This window comes from Dendrobates tinctorius, unplaced genomic scaffold, assembly GCF_039654945.1.
Source record: "Dendrobates tinctorius isolate UK_male_01 unplaced genomic scaffold, ASM3965494v1 ptg000031l, whole genome shotgun sequence".
NCBI classification, from domain to species: domain Eukaryota; kingdom Metazoa; phylum Chordata; class Amphibia; order Anura; family Dendrobatidae; genus Dendrobates; species Dendrobates tinctorius.
This window is the reverse complement of record NW_027361699.1, coordinates 21,844,811-21,866,161: the sequence shown is the minus strand read 5'-3', so window position 1 is coordinate 21,866,161 and position 21,351 is coordinate 21,844,811. Positions and strand designations below refer to the sequence as shown.

The 21,351-nt window shown below is 43.8% G+C and overlaps 1 protein-coding gene across 1 annotated transcript in view; it reads left to right on the top strand.

Moving 5' to 3' along the window:
- PIP5K1B (phosphatidylinositol-4-phosphate 5-kinase type 1 beta) overlaps positions 1–21,351 on the top strand; it is a 218,475-nt gene that overhangs the window by 86,591 nt on the left and 110,533 nt on the right. The window contains exons 2-3 of the mRNA XM_073572250.1: positions 11,527–11,601; positions 12,154–12,222. Of these exons, the coding sequence (XP_073428351.1) occupies positions 12,154–12,222 (69 nt within the window). The 5' untranslated portion in view covers positions 11,527–11,601. The remainder of the gene's footprint in view (positions 1–11,526; positions 11,602–12,153; positions 12,223–21,351) is intronic.

The following is a 21,351-nucleotide window of genomic DNA, read 5'->3' as shown; positions in this document are numbered from 1 at the left end:
AAAGAAAAAAAACATGTTTGGCATTATTGCTTTTGTAACAACTCTAACTATAAAACTTGCTGGTTACTTAACCGTCCGCCATAAAAAAAAAGCCAGAGTTTCTAGTTTTCAGTCACTTTACCTCCAAAAAGTTCAATAAAAAGCAGTCAAAAAGTTTCATTTCCAAAAATTATACCAACTAAAATTACAGTTCGTCCCTGAAAAAGCAAACCCTCATACACATTATTGTAAAAAGAATAAATAAATTAAAGTTATAGCTCTGAGAATATGGCAAGACAAATTATTTTTTTTATAGGATATTGTGAAAAAGTACAAGAAAAATATACACATATATACTGTATATATCGCTGTGTCCATAATGACCCAAATAATAAAATTAATACTCTATCCCATCTAGTAAACAGCACCATCAGATTCCACAGTGCTTTACAGACATCATCATCACTGTCCCCATTGGGGCTCACAAGCTTGATTTCCTATTAGTGATGAGCGAGTATACTCATTGCTCGGGTCTCCCTCAGCATGCTCGGGTGATCTCCGAGTATTTTGGCGTGCTCAGAGATCTAGTTTTCCTTGTCTCAGCTGCATGATTTGTGACTTGTAGACAGGCTGAATGTGGGAATTCCCTAACAAACAGGCAATCCACACATGTATTCAGCCTGTCTAGCAACGAAAACTAAATCTCCGAGCACGCCAAAATACTCTGAAACCACCCAAGCATGCTCAGGGAGACCAGAGCAACGAGTATACTCTCTCATCACTATTCCCTATCAGTAAGTCTTTGGAGTGTGGGAGGAAACCAGAGAACCCGGAGGAAACCCACACAAACACAGGGAGAACATACAAACTCCTTGCAGATCCAGGATATTAAACCTTTATTTTATTAAAGGTGTGGTGTATCTAATTTTCTCTTTGGGTAGTAAATAAATTAGCCACTAATACATGAATATCAAAAAAAAATCTTTAATTCACTTTGATGCAAAAAATGCATAAAACTGACTGCCTTTATGAAGGGGCATTTTGACAATATGCCATACAGTACATAGATATTGGGGATTAATAGAAATTTATTTTTTAGTCATTTAGGCTTTACGTGTACACTTCAAAAAGTCATGGCTACCAAAGGCAAAAGAAATGTCACGAGTCCCCGAAAAGCGAAAGGGTTACATTTTTCAGTGACATGCTTTCCTGCAGGTGGCTTTTTCAGTTCCTTCCTAGTTATTTCACTATGGCACAATATGATTACATCTTCAAATGTAACTTTAATATTGTAGTTTTTAGACTATTTATGGTAAAAGTATGTGATAGTGAAATATAGTTTATGACATTATCTGTAATCTAATGGCAACATTAGGGAAAAATATCATGACAGTGTATGAGCTAGGAAACTCCTATAAAATAAAAAGCGTGCCTTTGTATCTGGCAGAGGAAGTTTGTCTGCTTAACTTCACTTTCTGAACAATTAGCATTTATTAGAACTTTGTATAAAAATGATTCAAAGTCAGATGCATAAAATTACAGGGATAGAATTTTTTTACAATCTTTCTATCCTCTGGCTATTCAGTTTTATTACTGTTTTATTGAGTTTAACGCACACAAATAAATTGGCATATGTTAAAGAATGATGTCATATATATCATATAATATCACATATGTTAAATTTCTCACAAAAATTTCACAAGCGAATATTTTTAATACATTCTCCTTAGACTAAAAGCAGCTGATTTCTGGGGATCCAGCAGCAACACCTAAAGGCTCCCAGATGCATTAGATGGCTGTTGACTGAACAATGTTTTGGCTGGCCATTCGACCCAGAGCCACCTTGGCTGTCTATCTCTCCCATACACAGGAGTGTGCGTTTGTCAGTGCGCTCTAATGTTTTCTAGGAAAAAGATGCCAACAGACATCTGTGCTAGCGACTTATCTCTGGGAGAACAAAGTGATGGGCAATCCGAAATGAAAGCTGCCAGATCAATATCTTCCCCAATAAATAGTTGACCGGCGCCTCCATATACATTACAGTGGTGGCTGAAACTGTCAATATTGGTGGATGCAACTGACTTTAGTCTAATGTGTTTGGGGGGGCTTAAGGCGATCAATGGACTGCCAGAGCTGCTTGCTTTTCCGAAGGGTTTGTCCAGTTCAGATCTCCCTGTAAAGTAAAAGCTTTACAGTAGTTTGGTCAGTGTCAGAAGCTATTACGAAAGGCTGCAGATGACCTATAGAGAGATAGTGTGCCTATCATTGACCACGTTTTCTGCATTTTTATCATTAGCCATTGAATGTATCACGATGACTCAATACAATTAACCGCAGAAAAGATTGAATACTTTGTAATGAGAATGCATTTAATTGATCACCAATTAGGAATTCTCCGTTGCAATGACTGCAGAAGAACTGATCACCCAGCCAGATAAAAAAAAAAAAAAAGACAAACTGAACTGCTATACTTGTAAGCCTGAAAAAACTCCCGGAACCGCACACACCCTGACATTTCCATGCAGGTGTGGCATCTATGTTCAACAGGTGGTATCTAAACGTCAGAACACTCTTCTCGACCTTTGCCCTGGAGAGCTGAAAACAGTAATAGTGGAACTTGGATCTGAGACTCATAACTTTGCTGTTTTCATCGTCATACTTTTTAGAAAGTTCTGCTACAAGAGAATGCACTACAGATGGTTCCCAAATTTCATTCTATCACTTGATATTTAGGCAGTTCCTTCCAAAACTGGAACATTTCCAAACAGAATAACCCTTTCATTGCTTAGGAAGGTTTTACTTTCAAGGTAACATCATACAAAATACATAGTTGTCTTTTCTAGCTTTGTTTTCCATGAACAATTTTCATTCCCAACCGTAGAGTCACTGTAATTCATCATAAAGGCAAATAAGTTTATATTGGAGGTAGTCCAGGCACTGAGACCCACTTGGCCCTTACAACACAAGGGCACAAACTATGGAATCAGAAGTTGGGCAGTTTCAGCTCCTATTGCATTTTCCATCTGCCATCTAAGAGGCATGGTTAAAGACATCCATTGGGCAATTCTGCTCACCCTAACAATTAAGCTGGCCATACATATGACCTAGCTGTCAGTTATATATGTTCATTTGGCAGACTGCTTTCTGCCCCTATCCCTCCTAATAGTAGAACACAACAGATAATAAAATAGTGACAAAAGAATTAAAGAGATGGCTATGGCATGTGCCAAAACTATAAAATTGTGTGTATGTATATATATATATATATATATATATATATATATATATATATTAGTAATCAAATGTCTATATATTATCTATATGAAAAATTGAATGGCAGACCATTCGGTATTTAAACAACAAAAACTGGACAAGATGAAAAAATGTATTTATAAAAATTTTTTTAAAAAATTCAAATATATGAATAAAAGGACGTGCAACATAATAGCATATAAAAGTTAATTTTATTTGACAATAGGTAGTAAAATAACACTAGATAAATTAAAAGCACACCGTAACCAAATGTTAAAATATACACAATATTAGTTCAATAGAGGCCCACTCAAATATAATCTACCATATAGGTCCCAATAAGTACGGTACATGCACAAACTGCATACAATTTATAGAAAGTAATATTTTTTGGACAAAGAAATAATACAATAGAGCATCACAATGGGTAACCAAGTTAAATAAAAAAAAAATGTATATATATAAAAAATGTGTAAGCTGACAACACTTAAAATAGAACAGTGCAACGCATTTTTCCGGGGTAATCAAATTAAAATGAAAACAAAAAAATGAAAACACATGCAAATTAAGAGGACTTGAACTCTACGTAGCGCCACCTGTTGGAAGTAGCGATCCTACAAGTCACAATCAACCTTTTAACGAGTCTTGCAATATGACTTAGGATAAAAGCCATATCAGAATCTCAATTTGCAGATACGGTGTTTCGGGCTATTGGCCTCGTCAGTGCAAAATATGAGGTCTGATTTGGCTAGGTGAGAGGCTCTAGCCCGAAACACCATGTCTGCTAATTGAGATTCTGATTTGGCTTTTATCCTAAGTCATATTGCAGGACTTGTTAAAGGGTTCATTGTGACTTGTAGGATCGCTACTACCAATAAGTGGTGCTATATAAAGTTCATGTCCTCTTTCTCTCTGAAGAGGCAATTTGCATATAAAATTTCCCAGAAGAGCATTGCACGATGAATAACTCTCCTTACCTTGGCATGCCAGAGCTGGTATGTCACTCTACTCTAAACTTTACCCCTTAGACTCCTATACACATGAGCATTCGACTTAGCCAAATGTTCATGTGTTTTTGATGGGGAGAGGATTATCTCCCCCCGAAAAAAAAAGTATTGAACATTAAAATTCAAACTGCCCCATCCTTATTGCCCCTGACGAATGTAGGGGGGAGAGTCAGATGGTTAGCCGGTACCCATGAACTTAGGTTCCGCAGACTTTCATCTAAAGTGTATGATGGCTTTAAGACTTTTGAACAACCTATATCCTGAACTTCATTGTCAGGATTGTCAAGTTACTTTTTCTAAGAATAGGAGCATGTACTTGTGCTCATTAAACCATTTATCTTTGAAAATGGAAAGTAAATATTTGCTTAAATTATCATGTGGATGGGGTTATTATGCAGCACCCAAATGTTATCTGTTTGAAGGTATTCATAGCTCATTAAGTGGTCGAATATTTCTAAAATATACCATCCCTTTTATGATCGCTGTGGGTTTGAACTTTGAGAACCTGGCCCAGGGGTGGATTAAGGGTAGCCAGGGCCCGGGGCAGTTCAGACTCTGTGGGCCCCCCTCGTCACGTGACGGGGGTCACGAATCGTAGAGCCACACTCTACATAGAGAATAATGGAGCCTCCAGCACCGACCTCCACCTGCAGAGCCCCACTCCACATAGAGAATAATGGAGCCTCCAGCACCGACCTCCACCCGCAAAGCCGCACTCCACATAGAGAATAATGGAGCCTCCGGCACCGACCTCCACCCGCAGAGCCGCACTCCACATAGAGAATAATGGAGCCTCCAGCACCGACCTCCACCCGCAGAGCCGCAATCCACATAGAGAATAATGGGGCCTCCGGCACCGACCTCCACCCGCAGAGCCGCACTCCACATAGAGAATAATGGAACCTCCAGCACCGACCTCCACCCGCACTCCACATAGAGAATAATGGGGCCTCCAGCACCAATCTCCACCCGCAGAGCCGCACTTCACATAGAGAATAATGGAGCCTCCAGCACCGACCTCCACCCGCAGAGCCGCACTCCACATACATGGCTGCTCTCAGTGCTCTGTGCTGTGCGCACAGGACCTGTGATGAGGTCACAGGAGGGGAGGAGACAGGGGTCACATGATCGGGGGCCCTGACACCTTACCTCCTGTGATCTCATCACAAGCCTTTGCACGCTACCAGCAGCATCAGCGTTCACGCTACTTGTAGATGCTGCTGGTAGCAGAGCACATAATGCCGCCCCCACGGTCACTCACTTTTAGGTGGGGAGAAGATGGAGTGCCATTGCAGCAGCCAGCAGGAATGTGGTGGGGGCCCCCTTAGAAGCTCTTGTGGTGGGGGCCCCGGGGCTGAAGCCCCGCCTGCCCTGCCTATAATCCGGCCCTGCGCGGTGGCGGATTATAATGGGGCAATTTACTGGCCTGGGCTGTGGGCCCCTTAACCCCACTGGGCCCGGGGCAACTGCCCAAATTGACCTCATTATAATCCGCCACTGACCTGGCCATTCCTAAGACTGAAGGGGTTACAATGCTGATTTAGCTTTGTTGCCCCTAAAAATGTTTCTTTGGAAGGAACCACAGTACAATTCTATTCAGGAGAAAAGGGAAGGTTGCAGTCCCCAGAACAGTCATAGTGACCTGGAATGCCTCTGTGCATGTAAAACAGTGGTGAAAAAACAATGCTGAATTGGTTTGGTACACTTCATTCTCAGGATCAGTGGGATTTACAGATGTAGGACCCAAACTAATCATAATTTGATAGACAGACAGATAGATGTGGATCTTTTGAAAGTTTGAACAAATTTACCGACTTTGCAAAATTTTTCCCCAAAATTTGCTGTTTAAAATTTGCACAAATCTCAGTACTGCAAAGCTTGTAATTGTTTGGAAAATACAAGGAGAAAGAGAACCCCATGGACCATAAGAGCTTACGCTTTTAGCAGAGAGAGGACCCCACTGACTATAAGAGCTTACACTTTACAGGCAAGAGAGAGAGATGACCCCGCTGACAATAAGAGCTCGCACTATACAGGAGAGAGAACCCTGCTCCACTGGGAACCGCTGATCTGTGATGGCCCAGGTACTGAACACCAATGTACAAGATATCTGTAAGATGTCATGGCTTCAAGGCATTGTGGGGGCTCATGCAACAACGCAAAATGACATTAGTCCACTCTCTGATGCTTCCACCATGGGGAAATTGTGTCCAACTATTTTTTTTTTTTTTGGCAAACCGCAAATTTTAATCTCAAAATGTTCACATTTTTGTGAAAACGCAAATTTCAAGAAATTCAACTCAAACTCGATCCTCCGTGAATTGATTTTCTCATCTCTACTGATAGCATATCCTATCAATATAATATAAGATGGGGAAAACATTTAGAATCGAGAATAACCTCTGTGATGACCTCTGTTATTATGCATACAACACATATAACACGTGTGACACATATTTTACTCATGAACTACTTATATACAATAAATACTGGAGGCTGTGTGTATGGTGACATGGGAGAATTGCAGTAAAATCAATCAGGCTAAGTGTGACTCTATTTTCTACAGAATGGAAACTTGTGAAGCCCTTAAGTGATCTCTGTGAGATGTTTCTGAAATTAACTTCTCCTATTTTTTTTTTATTTCTTGAATTAGGTTAGTTCTTCACGGTTGGTCACAGAATTAATTCAAATGACCTGAAAACAGACTCAATCATTTTCTAGAAAACTTTAAAAAAAAATGACTGTAGTTCAGCCAGAAAAATGCTAGGGAATACAATGAAAGTTGTCAAGCTGCTAATTTTCCCAACTTATGAGCCAGTAAGAATGCACATATATGTTTACATGCCGGTAAAAAGTTTATCAGCTGCTTTATATTGACACTAACTCATATGACAGACATGTGAACTAAGTTTATTATTCACTTTCTTCACATGCTATTTTCTTGCACCCGTCAAATGAAGATTTTCCCTAAGTTCCCCAAGTAGAACTGGGCAGGGAAATACCATCAGAACCTCAGTCCGTCCATTACGTGGACGACTAATCCTTGGCCATGAATAAATGCAATCTTAAGAGCGGGGGGTGGCAGCTCCAAGTATGAAGCGCTGGTGGTGAGACACAGACCTCCAGCGCTGCACTCTTTTATCCATGTGCAGCCAGATATTTAGTAAATATCTACCTCCGGTCAGTAGCCATCACCAGGGGAGAAGAATTATTCTCCACTAGGGATGGATCTCGACAGGATCATCCTCTTGGCTAATCACCATGTCTTCGGCAACTTTATCCAAAGCTTGGAGATGGAACAATATTGTCGGGAAAGCTTTTTCCACCAATTAACCCTTTCTGACGAGAAAGACATGGCATATAGTAATGTCATGCGTTCACCTCCTAAGGCTGTGTGCACACGCTGCGGATTAGGTGCGGATTCATCCGCGCGGATTTTGTAAAATCCGCAGGTGAAACCGCAGGTCAAAATACCTGCAGTTTTACCTGCGGATTGCTCTGCGGTTTTCCATCTCCTCAGTGGAGGAGATGGCAAACCGCAGCGGAATCCGCAGAAAGAATTGACATGTCAATTCTTTCTGCGGATTGAAAACTGCAGATAATCCGCGCGGAAAATTCCGCACCATCTGAACTGCGTTTTTTGATTCCCATAGGGAATCATGGTACTGTACAACGCAGCAGAAACTGCTGCGGGTCCGCAGCGGCCAAAACCGCTGCGGAACCGCAGCAAAATCTGCAGCGTGTGCACACAGCCTTAGAGTCCCGGGAGCATCTATCTCTGAGTACTATGGCACCCAGGGATAGGACAAGATTTTCTGGTGCCCAAGGCATTGATTCAAAGATGCGCAACATCCTCTGTTTGGTCTGAAAGCTGAAAAATGGAAATGCATTAAATGGAACCTGTCAGCTGTTTTTCTACTCCAAACTAATGGCATCCAAGCAAAGTTGCTGTAAAGAAGATTACATTAATACTTTTATTGTACAAGAGATTTACCATCTTTTAAAATCCCCTTGCACAACTTTCATGCTAATAAGCCACCAGTGCAGTGAGACTGACACTGCATTTACATCTCTCTGTTCTCTCTCCCTCTTTCTTCTTTCTCCACCCCGACGGGTCAACTCTTGCCTGAATGACCTGCCTCTCCCACCCGAAATCTCACGCATGTGCCATCATTCCTTAGGGTGATGCTTGTGCAGTAAAATCCTGATGCTGTTATGAGAGCCTGATTATTGATTTGCACATGCGCCACACCAAGGGATGATGACGCCTGCATAAGTTCTCAGGAGGGGAAGGCAGGTCACTCAGACAAGAGTGACCCATCAGTGAATGAATGGATGCCAACGGTGGGCAGAGGAAGAAAGACCTGTGTGAGTAGAAGGCAAGCAGCGCTGCACTTGCAGTTCATTAGCATAAAAATTGTCCAAGGGATTTCTAAAAAACAGAAAATCGCTTTTATATTACAAAGGTATGAATGTAATCTCCTTTATAGCGAGTTTCATTAGTTTGGGGTGGAAAAACCTGCTGACAGATTGCCTTTAATTAAAGACAACCTGCTAGGACACTTACTGCTTAAAGCTTCAAATATTGATTTCTCAGTACTTACACATGAATAATTTTTTAATGTTATTCTGTTACCTATACAGTGATATCACTAGTTTCAGCAGTAAAAATGATACGTCAGGTTCCCTTTTAAATTGCTTCTTGGCTTGAGGTGCATACACTCTGAGTGCATGACCACGCCCCAGTGCACTTCCAGGCTAATCTGCATATAGATTCAAAGCTTTCATATCGGATTGCTCTAAGACAGGAATGATTTTTATTGTTGTTCTAGGACATATGCAGCCACACCACTAGTTACAGAATTCATATTTTCCTGACAGGTTTCCTTTAGCTCTATGGTTAAAAGTTCGGAGCGGGTACTGGACAGTTAGTGTCTGGAGCTAAATGCCGGACACGGGCTTCTCCTTTAGGAACTCCACTGGAGAGAGAGAATTTTTCCAGATCCAAAGTTCAGGTCTCCCTTGTTTTAAATGGGGTTCCGGTTCTGGTTCAAGTTTGGATACAGTTCTGGTACCTGAAATGAACTTTGGACTAAAGTTCGAGTCGGGTACCGGAACCCCAAAGACCACGCGCCTGCTCATCCCTATCCATGGTGACTTCCTCCAAAAGGAATTGCTTTTCAGACCCTGGCATCTACAGTGGACCTAGTGGTTTGTGCAAAATTATGGAGACACATCCAAAGTAGATTTGATTCTCTGATCAAAATCGCCAGTGCAAGTCTATGTTTCTATGAAACATTCAGACAGCACTTGGACATGACCTGTGTGCTGTCTGTTTTTCGCAGTCTGTTTGATAGGAAAAGCTTGAGAAACCTCAATCAGGTTTTTTTCATGCAAGGAAAACTGATATCATTGATTGTAGAAACTGACACTGATCAAATTCTGATGAAAGTCTGATCAAAAACACAGATGAAATAGGCATGCAAGAAAAATCACTATCTGAATGAGCCCTTAGGGGTAGATGACATTCTACACTTCAGGTAGGAATTATAACATTTAGGGCATGCTGTACCACTTTCTAAACTCAAACTTTTTTGGTTAGATTTATACTAAAGGAGTGCTTTTAGTGGAGAAAATACCTCAAATATGGTGGCAAACGGTGGGACATGGAGTTTTCGGGCTGTAGGAACTCCTTATCCCACTGTACATGCTGCATGCATATAGGAAAGACCCAGGGCCAATTTTATCGGTTTTTGCTATATTTATTTTCCAAGACATTTATTCACGTTAAAAATGGTGGCTAGAATATTATCTGTGAGTGAAAAGGAGAGATTGGTTTTCTCAGACTTGCCATGCCTGTAAGTTGCACCGCTTTATCACTTTTATTCCAATGTGTAACTTTTTATGCTTATTTGTCTTATGTGCTTTTTTATCTGCATTTTGTGACATTTTTCCCCATGAGGTCATAGTAGAAAACAGTAGGATGTAATGCAGGATGACAGATGCTTTTACACAATAGGAGTATTGCATCATAACTTTATTTTAAAAATAAAACATTTATCTATGCTGCAGTTTTTATGTGAGTTTGTGATGAAATTGAAGCAAGAGTTTCAACTATGTGTAAATGAGCCCAAAGGCATGTTCTGTACTAATAAATATAATATGTGTCATACGGTGAACTAGATAAACTGTAAGTTTTACTAGTTGAACTCTTTGTTAAGCTAGATAAACTATAAAGAGAACTAGATAGACATAAATTGACTAGTAGATGGGATATACAGTAAGTCCACGTCTGCACAGTGACTCCGGTCATGCAACGGCAAATCTCAACCTAACTGCCTGAACAAACATAAGCGGAACAGGTCTATGACTTACTGTCATGCTATTAGTTCACAGATGTTATTTCAATCCCAAAATAAAAACAGCCAAATTGCAAGCTGGTTAGATAGTTATGGGTCACAGTGTGAACCTATTGACAATCATTTAAGGAGAATCTATCAGCAGAATTTCGCCTCCAAACTATTTATATGTTTCAAAGACACATCCAACAATACCTTTACATGGCCAGTCTGTGCCTGCGTTACTGAGAAATCAGTGTTTGAATTGATATGAAAATGAGGCTCAAAAGCTATTTATGGATTCCTCTGTCACTCCAGCTCTATTCCCTACCCAGCAAACTGGTTAGATAGTTATGGGGTCACAGTGTGAACCTATTGACAATCATTTAAGGAGAATCTATCAGCAGGATTTCGCCTCCAAACTATTTATATGTTTCAAAGACACATCCAACAATACCTTTACATGGCCAGTCTGTGCCTGCGTTACTGAGAAATCAGTGTTTGAATTGATATGAAAATAAGGCTCAAGAGCTATTTATGGATTCCTCTGTCACTCCAGCTCTATTCCCTACCCAGCAAACTGGTTAGATAGTTATGGGGTCACAGTGTGAACCACCTTCTCTTTGACTGACATCCTAACTGCAGTATGACTTCAGTCAAAGAAGTCGTCAGTCAAGCAGGAGGAGACGACGCTGAATGGGAAATAGAGCTGGAGTGACGGACTGGCCATGTAAAGGTATTGCTGGACTTGACTTTGACAGAGCTACATGTACATATAAATAGTTTGAAGTGTGAAATTCTGCTGACAGATTCCCTTCAACATGATTTCACAGCGCAATACTTTGATTTAACGTTGGAAATGCCACATTTTTACCCAAAATCTGCCCAACCTTGATATGTATTATGTATGCTACATTTTATATTTGATGACTTGTTTTCTCCTTTCCTAGGGTCATGGAACAAGCTGCATAAATGAACAGTGGACTCATTCACCCCTTCTCCAGATGATTTACAACTGAAGAAAGGTAGCTCTTTTCCTTCCTTGTACACAAAATAGCTGGACGTACTACATGTGGGCATTAGAATCGGATTTCGAGTTGTTTTTTTGCCGAGCTGTCGCTTTCTGTGCAAATTGAACACATCCAGTCTCAATATAAGCCGAGGTTTTCTAATGTCTGTCATTTTAGCTGGTGTTACAGCATGACTCGCAGCCAAGAGGAGCATTAGCGTAGCATTACAGTAGGCACTGGCCTCATTGTAACATTAGAAAATGAATAAATCCCCATTGGTTTCCTCCTTTTTCAAATTGAGCTAGACACCGGGGAACAGAGGAGATTTTAGGTTACATTCTAAGCTGTTTAATTGTTATGAAATCTCAAAGCAGCAGAAAGTAGATCTTGTACATTGTAAGAAAAGACTTTCTGTAATAATCAAACCCCTCCCAGCACTGAGGAGCAGACGGAGATGGAATGGAGCTGGAAAGGTAACAACGCAGGGCGCAGAGACCATCTAGATAGGTGAGAAATCTATCCTGCTCATTGTTCCATTAGGTAACTGGAAGGTTTTCTTCTGTGTAGATGTCTACCGTCACAGAGAATGGAAGTACAACAAGTGAAAGAACAAAGGGGGAAAAAACTTACAAAAAGGTAAGTGCAAATAATCGGAAAAAATCTCTGCTATCCGTTTAATGCAAAAAATATTACAGAACCCTTTTCCAAATGTTTGGAGGCAAACCATGATCATCATATGTTTATAATATCTATCTAGTGATCCTCCTGAATCTGGAACATCTCATTAGTTTGTAAATGTTAACGTTGTGTTCAGACTGTCATATTTGTATGATGTTATTATGACTAGAGTTCAGCGAATATGTTCAGAATCGGTTGCTGAATCTGAATTTGTGCCATATTGGTACCCTATTCGTGCCAAATTTATGTTTGTTGATAGTTTCCGAACATATTCACTCATTTATTTATTTTGTTTATTTATTTTACTCATTTATATAGCACCATTAATTCCACAGCACTTTACAGACATTATTGGCACTATCCTAAATGGGGCTCACAATCTAAATTCCCTATCAGTATGTCTTTTGGAATTTGGGAGGAAACCGGAGTACCTGGAGGAAACCCACGCAAACACGGAGAGAACGTACAAACTCTTTGCAGATGTTGTCCTTGGTGGGATTTGAACCCAGGACCCCAGCGCTGCAATGCTAACCGCTGAGCTACCGTGCCGCCCTACTCTACTCCCTTTGACTCCAATGACGTTCGGCTGTGGTTGGCACATGTTGCACAAGCAATATTTGCTGACTATCAGAATCGGACCCAAATTATGAAATATTCGCTCAACTCTAATTATGACAGAAACCAGTAGTAGTGATACTTACAGTATATCGACACATCGCGGTTGCTAGCTGATTGATAAAGATAGAACAAGATCTCACTGCCAGCTTTCACTGCTATTTTTCATGTATGCCAGTTCTTACATCCGCTCAATTGTGTTGGTTCATCCTTTGAATATTTATTTTATACATGTTTTTATATATTTTTTATATATATATGTTAGTGCATTGGGTTACTTCTAGTTGTAAGATAAGAGTACAGCACCATTGTTATTGAAGTTTTATGTTTTAGCTGAACTTGTATTTTTAAATCTAAATGAGAGTTAGGGCCCCGTCACACATAGCGGCGCACCAGCGATCCCGACAGCGATATGATCTTGACAGGATCACTGGTGTGTCGCTTCATAATCGCTGGTGAGCTGCCAAACAAGCAGCTTCACCAGCGATCAGCACCAGCCACACGTGGGTAACAAGTGACGCACGTTGCTTAGTTACCCACTGTGTACCTTAGTTACCAGCGCGCTGATGTAGGGAGCTGGTAACCAAGGTACACATTGTGTTTCTAAGCGCTGCGCGCCGCTTAGAAACCCGATGCATACCTTAGTTACCAGCGCCAGCTCGCTGATCGCTGGTCTCCCGCCTGCCACACACAGCGATGCGTGCTGGCCAGCGGGAGACCAGCGATCAAAAAAATGTCCTGGCCATTCCAGGATGATCAGCGATACCAGGCAGGGGGGGCCGGTCGCTGGTAAGTGTCACACACAGCGATCTCGCTGGTGAGATCGCTGTTGCGTCACAAAACTAGTGGCTCAGCAGCGATCTCGCTAGCGAGATCGCTGTGTGTGACAGGTTCTTTAGTCCAATTGGTATCATTTCCAACATTGTAAAAATCAACTTTAGTTGATGATTGGAAAATAGTCATTGTTGTTCGCATCCATAAGAATGATAGTAAAAAGTAATCTGGTATGGGGGTGGTGTATAGGGGTCAGGAAAAAAAATGTGTCAGCCAAAAAGGCATTCATCTGACAGCTATCTGGTTTGTGCATGGCCACCCTAGCGGGTAATTCCCATTTTAACAAGTTATCACCAACCCCCAGGATAGATGGTCATTTGCTAATCACTGCCCCCCCCCCTCCACTGCTCCAGAGAACTGGGCTCCGTCTGGTGACAGCACTGTTATCTCCAGCAATCTATGAGTTATCAAGCCTCATAATACATTGGTATTGGAGATGTGAGAAAAGTAGAGGCTTAAAAACTTGCTTTGGTGACGGATGAATGTTTCATTCTAAAGTCGTATTTCCCTATATGAAACAATTAAGGTGAAAATATGGCTGCATAGTTTTGCCACAATTGTGCTAAATCTGAGAAATATGGCCCCAAAATAGGATTTTATACGTGAAATGTAGAAGAGGCAGATTTTCACACATAGGTCGGAGTCACATTAGCGTATTACATGCGATGCGCTAATGACACTAAGCTCCACCTCTGCTGTGAGCATGAGCCGAGTGTGAGCGCTCTGTGCTCCGATGCTCTGGCATGAGAGAATCAAAGCACAGGTGTGGAAGAGACAGAGAAAGTAATTTCTCCATCTTCTCTGCTGCCCATTTTGGCGGGAATCGCAATTCACTCGGGTGACATCTGAGTGAAGTGCGATGTTTCACACACACCCATAGACTTGTATGGGTGCGTGTGATCCGATTCACGGAAGCAATCGCAGCAAGCTGAGATTGTTTTCGCATGCCGAATCACAGATATGAACTGCCCCATAGGTTAAGATTCGACTGAGTTCAATCTGATTTTTTATCAGGCTGCACTTGTCCGATTATATTGCAAGTGTGAGCGAGCCCACATACAAATGTTATTAACCCACTGCAGCGTCTCATTGACGCGAAACAGCCGTAGTCCACCGCTGCATCCATGTACTACTTGTATTGAATACAGAAAGGATTGTTTTTCTGCATTTCTGACACCTATTTTTCCTCTTTGGCCTGGACTTCACACAGCATTATATAATACAGCATGTGACATGTCCTCAGATAGTGATTAAATGAAAGGGAGTGTAAAGACCCTGTCACACATAGCAATCTCGCTAGCGAGATCGCTGCTGAGTCACGACTTTTGTGACACAACAGCGATCTCACCAGCGAGATCGCTGTGTGTGACAGCGATCAGCGAGCGGCCCCCCTGCCGGTATCACTGATCGCTGCAAGAAACCTCTGGACATTTTTTTCGTCGCTGATCTCCCGCTGGCCAGCACGCATTGCTGCGTGTGACAGGCGGGAGACCAGCGATCAGCTGTAAAATAATAAAAAAAAATTAAAAATATTGTTTTATTCTCACCTTCCGACGTCCCGCGCAGCATTCCCGCCTCTCTCCACGCTCGCGATCCCGCGAGAAAGGACGTCATCGCGGTAATTCTCGCAAAGGATTACTGGGACCGGAGCGTGGAGAGAGGCGGGAATGCTGCGCGGGACGTCGGAAGGTGAGAATAACAATATTTTTTATTTTAATTCTATTTTTGACATGGATCCATGGCATCAGCGCTAACGAACACAGCGATGCCGCGTGCCCGGCATCGCTGTGCTAATCGCTGGTGAAGCTGTCTGTCTGACAGCTCACCAGCGATCACATAGCGACTTACCAGCGATCCTGACACGTTGATATCGTTGTCGGGATCGCTGGTAAGTCGCTATGTGTGACTCCAGCTTAAGTCAGAGCTGGGGGCGCGGTTACAGCTGCTGCTATGTATACTCAGAGCAGTGACTGAACCAACGCCGACACTGCTCCCGTGGCTGAAACCACGCCCCCGGCCCTGACTGACAGCCGGCCCCAATTCAGAGCCAGCATCAGTCAGGGACAAGGGTTTCAGTTGTCCAGTTTCAGTCACGGGGGCAAAACTGGCTCTGGTTCAGTCACCTCTCTCAGAATAAAGAACGGCGGCTGTGACCGCACCCCAGCATTGGCGTCGGCTGTCAGTCAGGGCTGTACAGCTGCCGTTCTGTATGCTCAAAGCATTAACTAAACCAGCGCTCCTATGACAGAAACAGGAATGCTGCTGTGGAGAAAACAATTAATTTTCTCCCCGCATCATTATGCTACGTGCAGGCACTGACCAGCATTATAACGCTACAGCTCTGGCAAAAATTAAGAGACCACTTCCAAATGTTCAGATTGTCTGATTTTTCTCTTTATAGGTATATTTTTGAGTAAAATGTAAATTGTTCTTTCAGTCTACAAACTTCTGACAACATGTCTCCAACTTTCCAAGCAATGAATTTTGTTTTGTTTTTTCTGAAAAGGAGAAATGGCTAAAATTAAAAAAAAAAACCCAGTGCTTTCAGACCTCAAATAATGCAAAGAAAACAAGTTCATAATCATTTAGAAACAACGATACCAATGTTTTAACTCAGGAAGAGTTCAGAAATCAATATTTTATGGAATAACCATGGGCTGCCCATGACAGGGTTTTGATGTGGTGGTCTCTTAGTTTTTGCCAGAGCTGTATTAGCCTGCAGATATGGGGTTCCCTTAAAATTAAATGCATGTGAGACATGCGTTCTCCGCATGGGACAAGTGATCTTGTCATGTAAATGCCAACCAATTATTCCCGATTGTGATTTTTTTTTGCTCCTTTATCGTTTACCAGCAAGAATACAGAATCTGCACAGTCCACTGTACATGACACAGAATGGCATTACAATCTGCCTCAGGCCCGGGAGCACATTATGCATATATTGTATAATGGATCCCTTATTTTTGGCATGAAGGTTCCATGTGCTGAACATTGTAGGGAATGTCTGTGGAAAATGAATTATATTTACATGGACTGCACACCCGCTGACCTTTCCATTTGTCAAGCAGGCAACCATAACCATGAAAACTTAGGCTAATGTGACTTTTAATATTTGATCTGATAATCAGATTTTCCACTGGAGCGTGATAGTTTGTGTCTGGCCATTTATAGTCAGACATGTGAGTTATGAAATCCACTGCTTTGCTTTTTTTTTTCTTCATCGCAAGGTGGTTTAACCTTGGATTGAAATGTTATTTTCAGTTTTACCTCTTAAGTTGTATGTCACTCATGAAAGCTTTGTAGCAACATTGTTTGCAGAGAAAGGCAAATTAATTGCTGTATAAAGGCTTGCTCCTATATCTGGTAGTGGTTTAGCGGTAATCGTACCCTCAAATAGTATATGATCTAGCACCCATACGAAACCAGACAAAGCTGATTATTTTAATGGAGTCTGTCTTCACTAACCTTCAGCATCCCCCAGGGTAACTAGGTTTCTTCTATCACATTACCTAGCACTTTATTCATGCTCGCCATTATGCTAAAGATCTAAGTCTAACATCCTCTATAATGTGAATCTGCTTATCCTGTTTCCAAACTTCTCTCATGCTGCTTTAGTTTTCTGGAATAAACTACCCTGGACAATCCAGTTAATTCCTAGTATCCACAGTTTTACCCTAAAAACTCCATATCTGCAGGTTAATATAGTTTTTGACATGACAGGTTCCCTTTAAGTCATGTTTGATAGCGTCTGTACCCTGTGAATTGTAATGTGCTGCAGAATATGTTGGTGCCATATAAATAAAATTATCAGAATTATTATTATTTAAACATACACTGCAGCTAAATTAGTTTTTTTAGTAAAAAATACAGCCGCAGTTTATGAATAAAAATATAAAATAGATATCGATGATATAATGTCCTCACTAAATTTAGATGGCATACTAGAAAGGTCAGAACTATATTTTTTAATGTATCCGCTTTGTATTTATTAGCCTGCTGCACTTTGAATGACGACTGTGACATCGGCGGTTATGCCCGCCGATGCCCCTTTCGCTGCGGCGGCCGCTGCGGCATCCCCTCACCTGCGCGCTCCCGCTCGGTCACGTGCCCGCCGTCAGTTCCTCTTCTCCTCGGCTCCTCCTTCCCGCCCCCTGGTTCGCGCTCGCCGCCGTCTTTCCTCTCTCTCCCATGATGGGCGGCGCTGAGGGGCGGGCCTGGTCTCCCCTGCGATGGGCGGCGCCGAGGGGCGGGTTTGGGTGACGAGCATCCGGAGGCTGCTGTACTTCAGGCGTCCTCGCAGTTAGGAGGACGCCTGACGATCGTGTAGTTTTCCTGCACTCTCTGGCCTCTACAGTTCTACTGTAGCTTTCCGCGTTCCGCCTGACACTCCCTGTCGCTCTCTGTCTCCTGCGTCCTTCCCTCCCAGCCTGCCTGTGCACTGTCTCCCATCTCCGGTGCCGTCCTCCTCCTTCTGCCCGTCTAGGTCCTCCCACGTACCATTGCCTTCCCTCTCCTTCTGTCCGTGGAGCCGTCCCTCTTGGTTCCGGCTGTCGCGCCTCCGTCCTCTGTGGTCCTGCCCCAAACGATCCCTGTATAGGGGTCGGTCTTCACCTGGCGTGCTCGACCCTGGGGCTCCGGATCCGCGATCCAGAGGGTCCACTCTCTATCTTAGGTACCCCTAGCGTTACAGTATCGTCAGGCCATGGACCCCGCCGGTGCCGCGGCTGCCACTCAAAAGGAACTGCTCTTCCTTAGAGAAAATCAGAACCGTATCATGTCATTCATGAAGTCCATGGACACCCGGCTCTCCGCTCTTCAGACCGCAGACCCAGCACACGCACCCCTATTAGTCAGTCTCCAGCAGGAGCTCGCACAACAGCGCGATGCTCAGTCTCACATTTTGGGGTATATGGCCTCCGTGGATGATAGGCTGCTTTCTTTGCAGTCCTCTACGGCCGCTTCCACCCTAGCCCGGGACACCGTCTCTACTCCCCCTCCCCGTCTCGGTAAACCACCCAGGTACTGTGGGGACCCAAAATTGTGTAGGGGATTTTTAAATCAGTGCAGGTTGCACTTTGATCTTTCGCCCCAACAGTATCCTACGGACCGTGCTAAAGTGGCCTTTATAATCTCCCACCTTGAGGGGGAGGCGTTGGCTTGGGTGAATCCATTATGGGAGAGGGATGACCCGGTGGTGACCAACATCCAGTGTTTTTTGGAGACATTTCGCAAGGTTTTCGATGAACCTGGACGCCTTGCTTCCTCCACTGAGGCCCTTTTTAACCTCTGCCAGGGGCCCCTTACGGTAGGGCAATACGCCATCCGTTTTCGGACCTTGTCCTCGGAGCTGGGGTGGAATAATGAAGCCCTGGTTGGTGCGTTTTGGAGAGGACTTTCTGGTAAAATCAAAGACGAGTTGGCCGGGCGTGACCTCCCTACCACCCTGGAGGATCTCATCTCCTTGGCTACTCGTATTGATCTGCGTTTTCAGGAGCGCGCCCGAGAGTCGGCTAGGGAGAAGAGGTCCTTTAGGTTATACCAAGCTCCTATTCCGCGCACCGTTGCCCCTCCTAGTAACACCGCTCCTGAGCCCATGCAAGTTGATCGTATCAAGTTGTCTGAACAACGGCGTAGGGAGAGAATGTCCAAGGGACTCTGTCTCTATTGTGGAGGGGCCAACCACTTCATACGCACTTGTCCTGAGAGACCGGGAAACGCATCCGCCTAGGCCAGGTAGGAGAGGGCCCCCTAGGTGATTCTACCCCCTCTCTACCACTTACTGTTTCAGCTCTGCTTATTTCAGGACGGGGGCGTAGCTCTGTGGAGGCGTATGTGGACTCGGGCGCGGCAGGCAACTTCATCCACCAGGAGGAGGTGGACAGGCTCCAGATTCCCGTGGTCGTCCTAAGTAATCCTCGAGCAATCACCTCCGTTGACGGCAAACCTCTTCCTGGGCTCGTCACCTCGGTAACCACTGAAGTAAACCTGCAAGTTGGCGCCCTCCACTCTGAAAGGATTGCCTTTTATGTCTTGCCTCAGTTGTCCCACGCCATTCTTTTGGGGCTACCTTGGCTCAGGCGGCATGAGCCTGTTATCGATTGGCGCTCCGGAGAGATCCTGCGCTGGGGGCACGCCTGCCATGCAAGCTGTTTACGTAACCTGGTTCGTCCCCAGCCTCAGCGCAAGCCTACAGACCTCCCTGGTCTTCCTGTGCCATATCACGCTTATGCTGATGTTTTCTGCAAAAGAGAGGCGGATTCCCTGCCACCGCACCGGTCTTATGACTGCCCCATCGACCTGATGCCTGGAGCGATTCCTCCCAGAGGTAGAACATACCCTCTCTCTCCAGCCGAGACCACTGCCATGACGGAATACATCCACGAAAACCTCTCCAAGGGGTTTATCCGAAAGTCTTCCTCTCCTGCAGGCGCAGGTTTTTTCTTCGTCCGGAAGAAAGATGGATCACTGCGGCCTTGCATTGATTACCGGGGCCTGAACAAAATCACCATCAAGAATCGTTACCCTCTTCCGTTGATTCCGGAGCTTTTTGACCGGTTGAGAGGAGCCCGGATCTTCACGAAGTTAGACCTGCGGGGAGCCTACAATTTGGTCCGTATCCGTGCTGGGGACGAGTGGAAAACGGCCTTCAATACTCGTGACGGGCATTATGAATATCTAGTCATGCCATTTGGCCTTTGCAATGCCCCCGCTGTGTTCCAAGAATTTATCAATGAGGTATTCCGGGATCTACTCTATTCTTGTGTTGTCATCTACCTGGACGACATCCTCGTTTTCTCCCCCGATCTGCCTTCTCATCGCAGGAGTGTACGCTTGGTCTTGCATCGTCTCCGAGAGAACCAACTCTACGCCAAGATCGAGAAATGCCTTTTTGAGCAGTCGTCACTACCCTTCTTGGGATATGTCGTTTCCGACTCCGGTCTAAGCATGGATCCCGAAAAACTCGATGCGGTTCTCAAGTGGCCTCGTCCTGTGGGGATTAAGGCCATCCAGCGGTTTCTTGGGTTCGCAAACTATTACCGCCAGTTTGTGCCTCACTTTTCCACGGTTACCAAACCCATCACGAACCTGACCCGTAAAGGAACGAAGACCAACAGCTGGTCCCCTGAAGCGGAGGAAGCTTTCCAAACTCTGAAACGTTCTTTTGCCTCAGCACCCATTTTGCATCGGCCTGTGGCCAGCAGACCCTTTGTCTTGGAAGTGGATGCCTCCTCCACTGGAGCTGGGGCGGTCTTGTCCCAGCAGGCTTCGTCCGGACGGCTGGTTCCATGCGGTTTTTTCTCTAAAATCTTTTCACCGGCGGAGTGCAACTACTCCATTGGAGACCGTGAATTACTGGCCATTAAGATGGCCTTAACTGAATGGCGGTATTTACTCGAGGGAGCTGTACATCCCTTTACCATCCTCACTGACCACAAAAACCTGGCCTATCTGCAATCCGCCCAAAGGCTCAATGCCCGACAAGCCAGGTGGGCCTTGTTTTTTTCCCGCTTTGACTTCCAACTTCACTTCCGACCGGGTAATAGGAACATCAAGGCCGATGCCCTTTCCAGGTCGTTGCAGTCTTCAGAGAGGGACGAAATCCCATCCTGTATCATCGAGCCTTCCAGGATGATCACC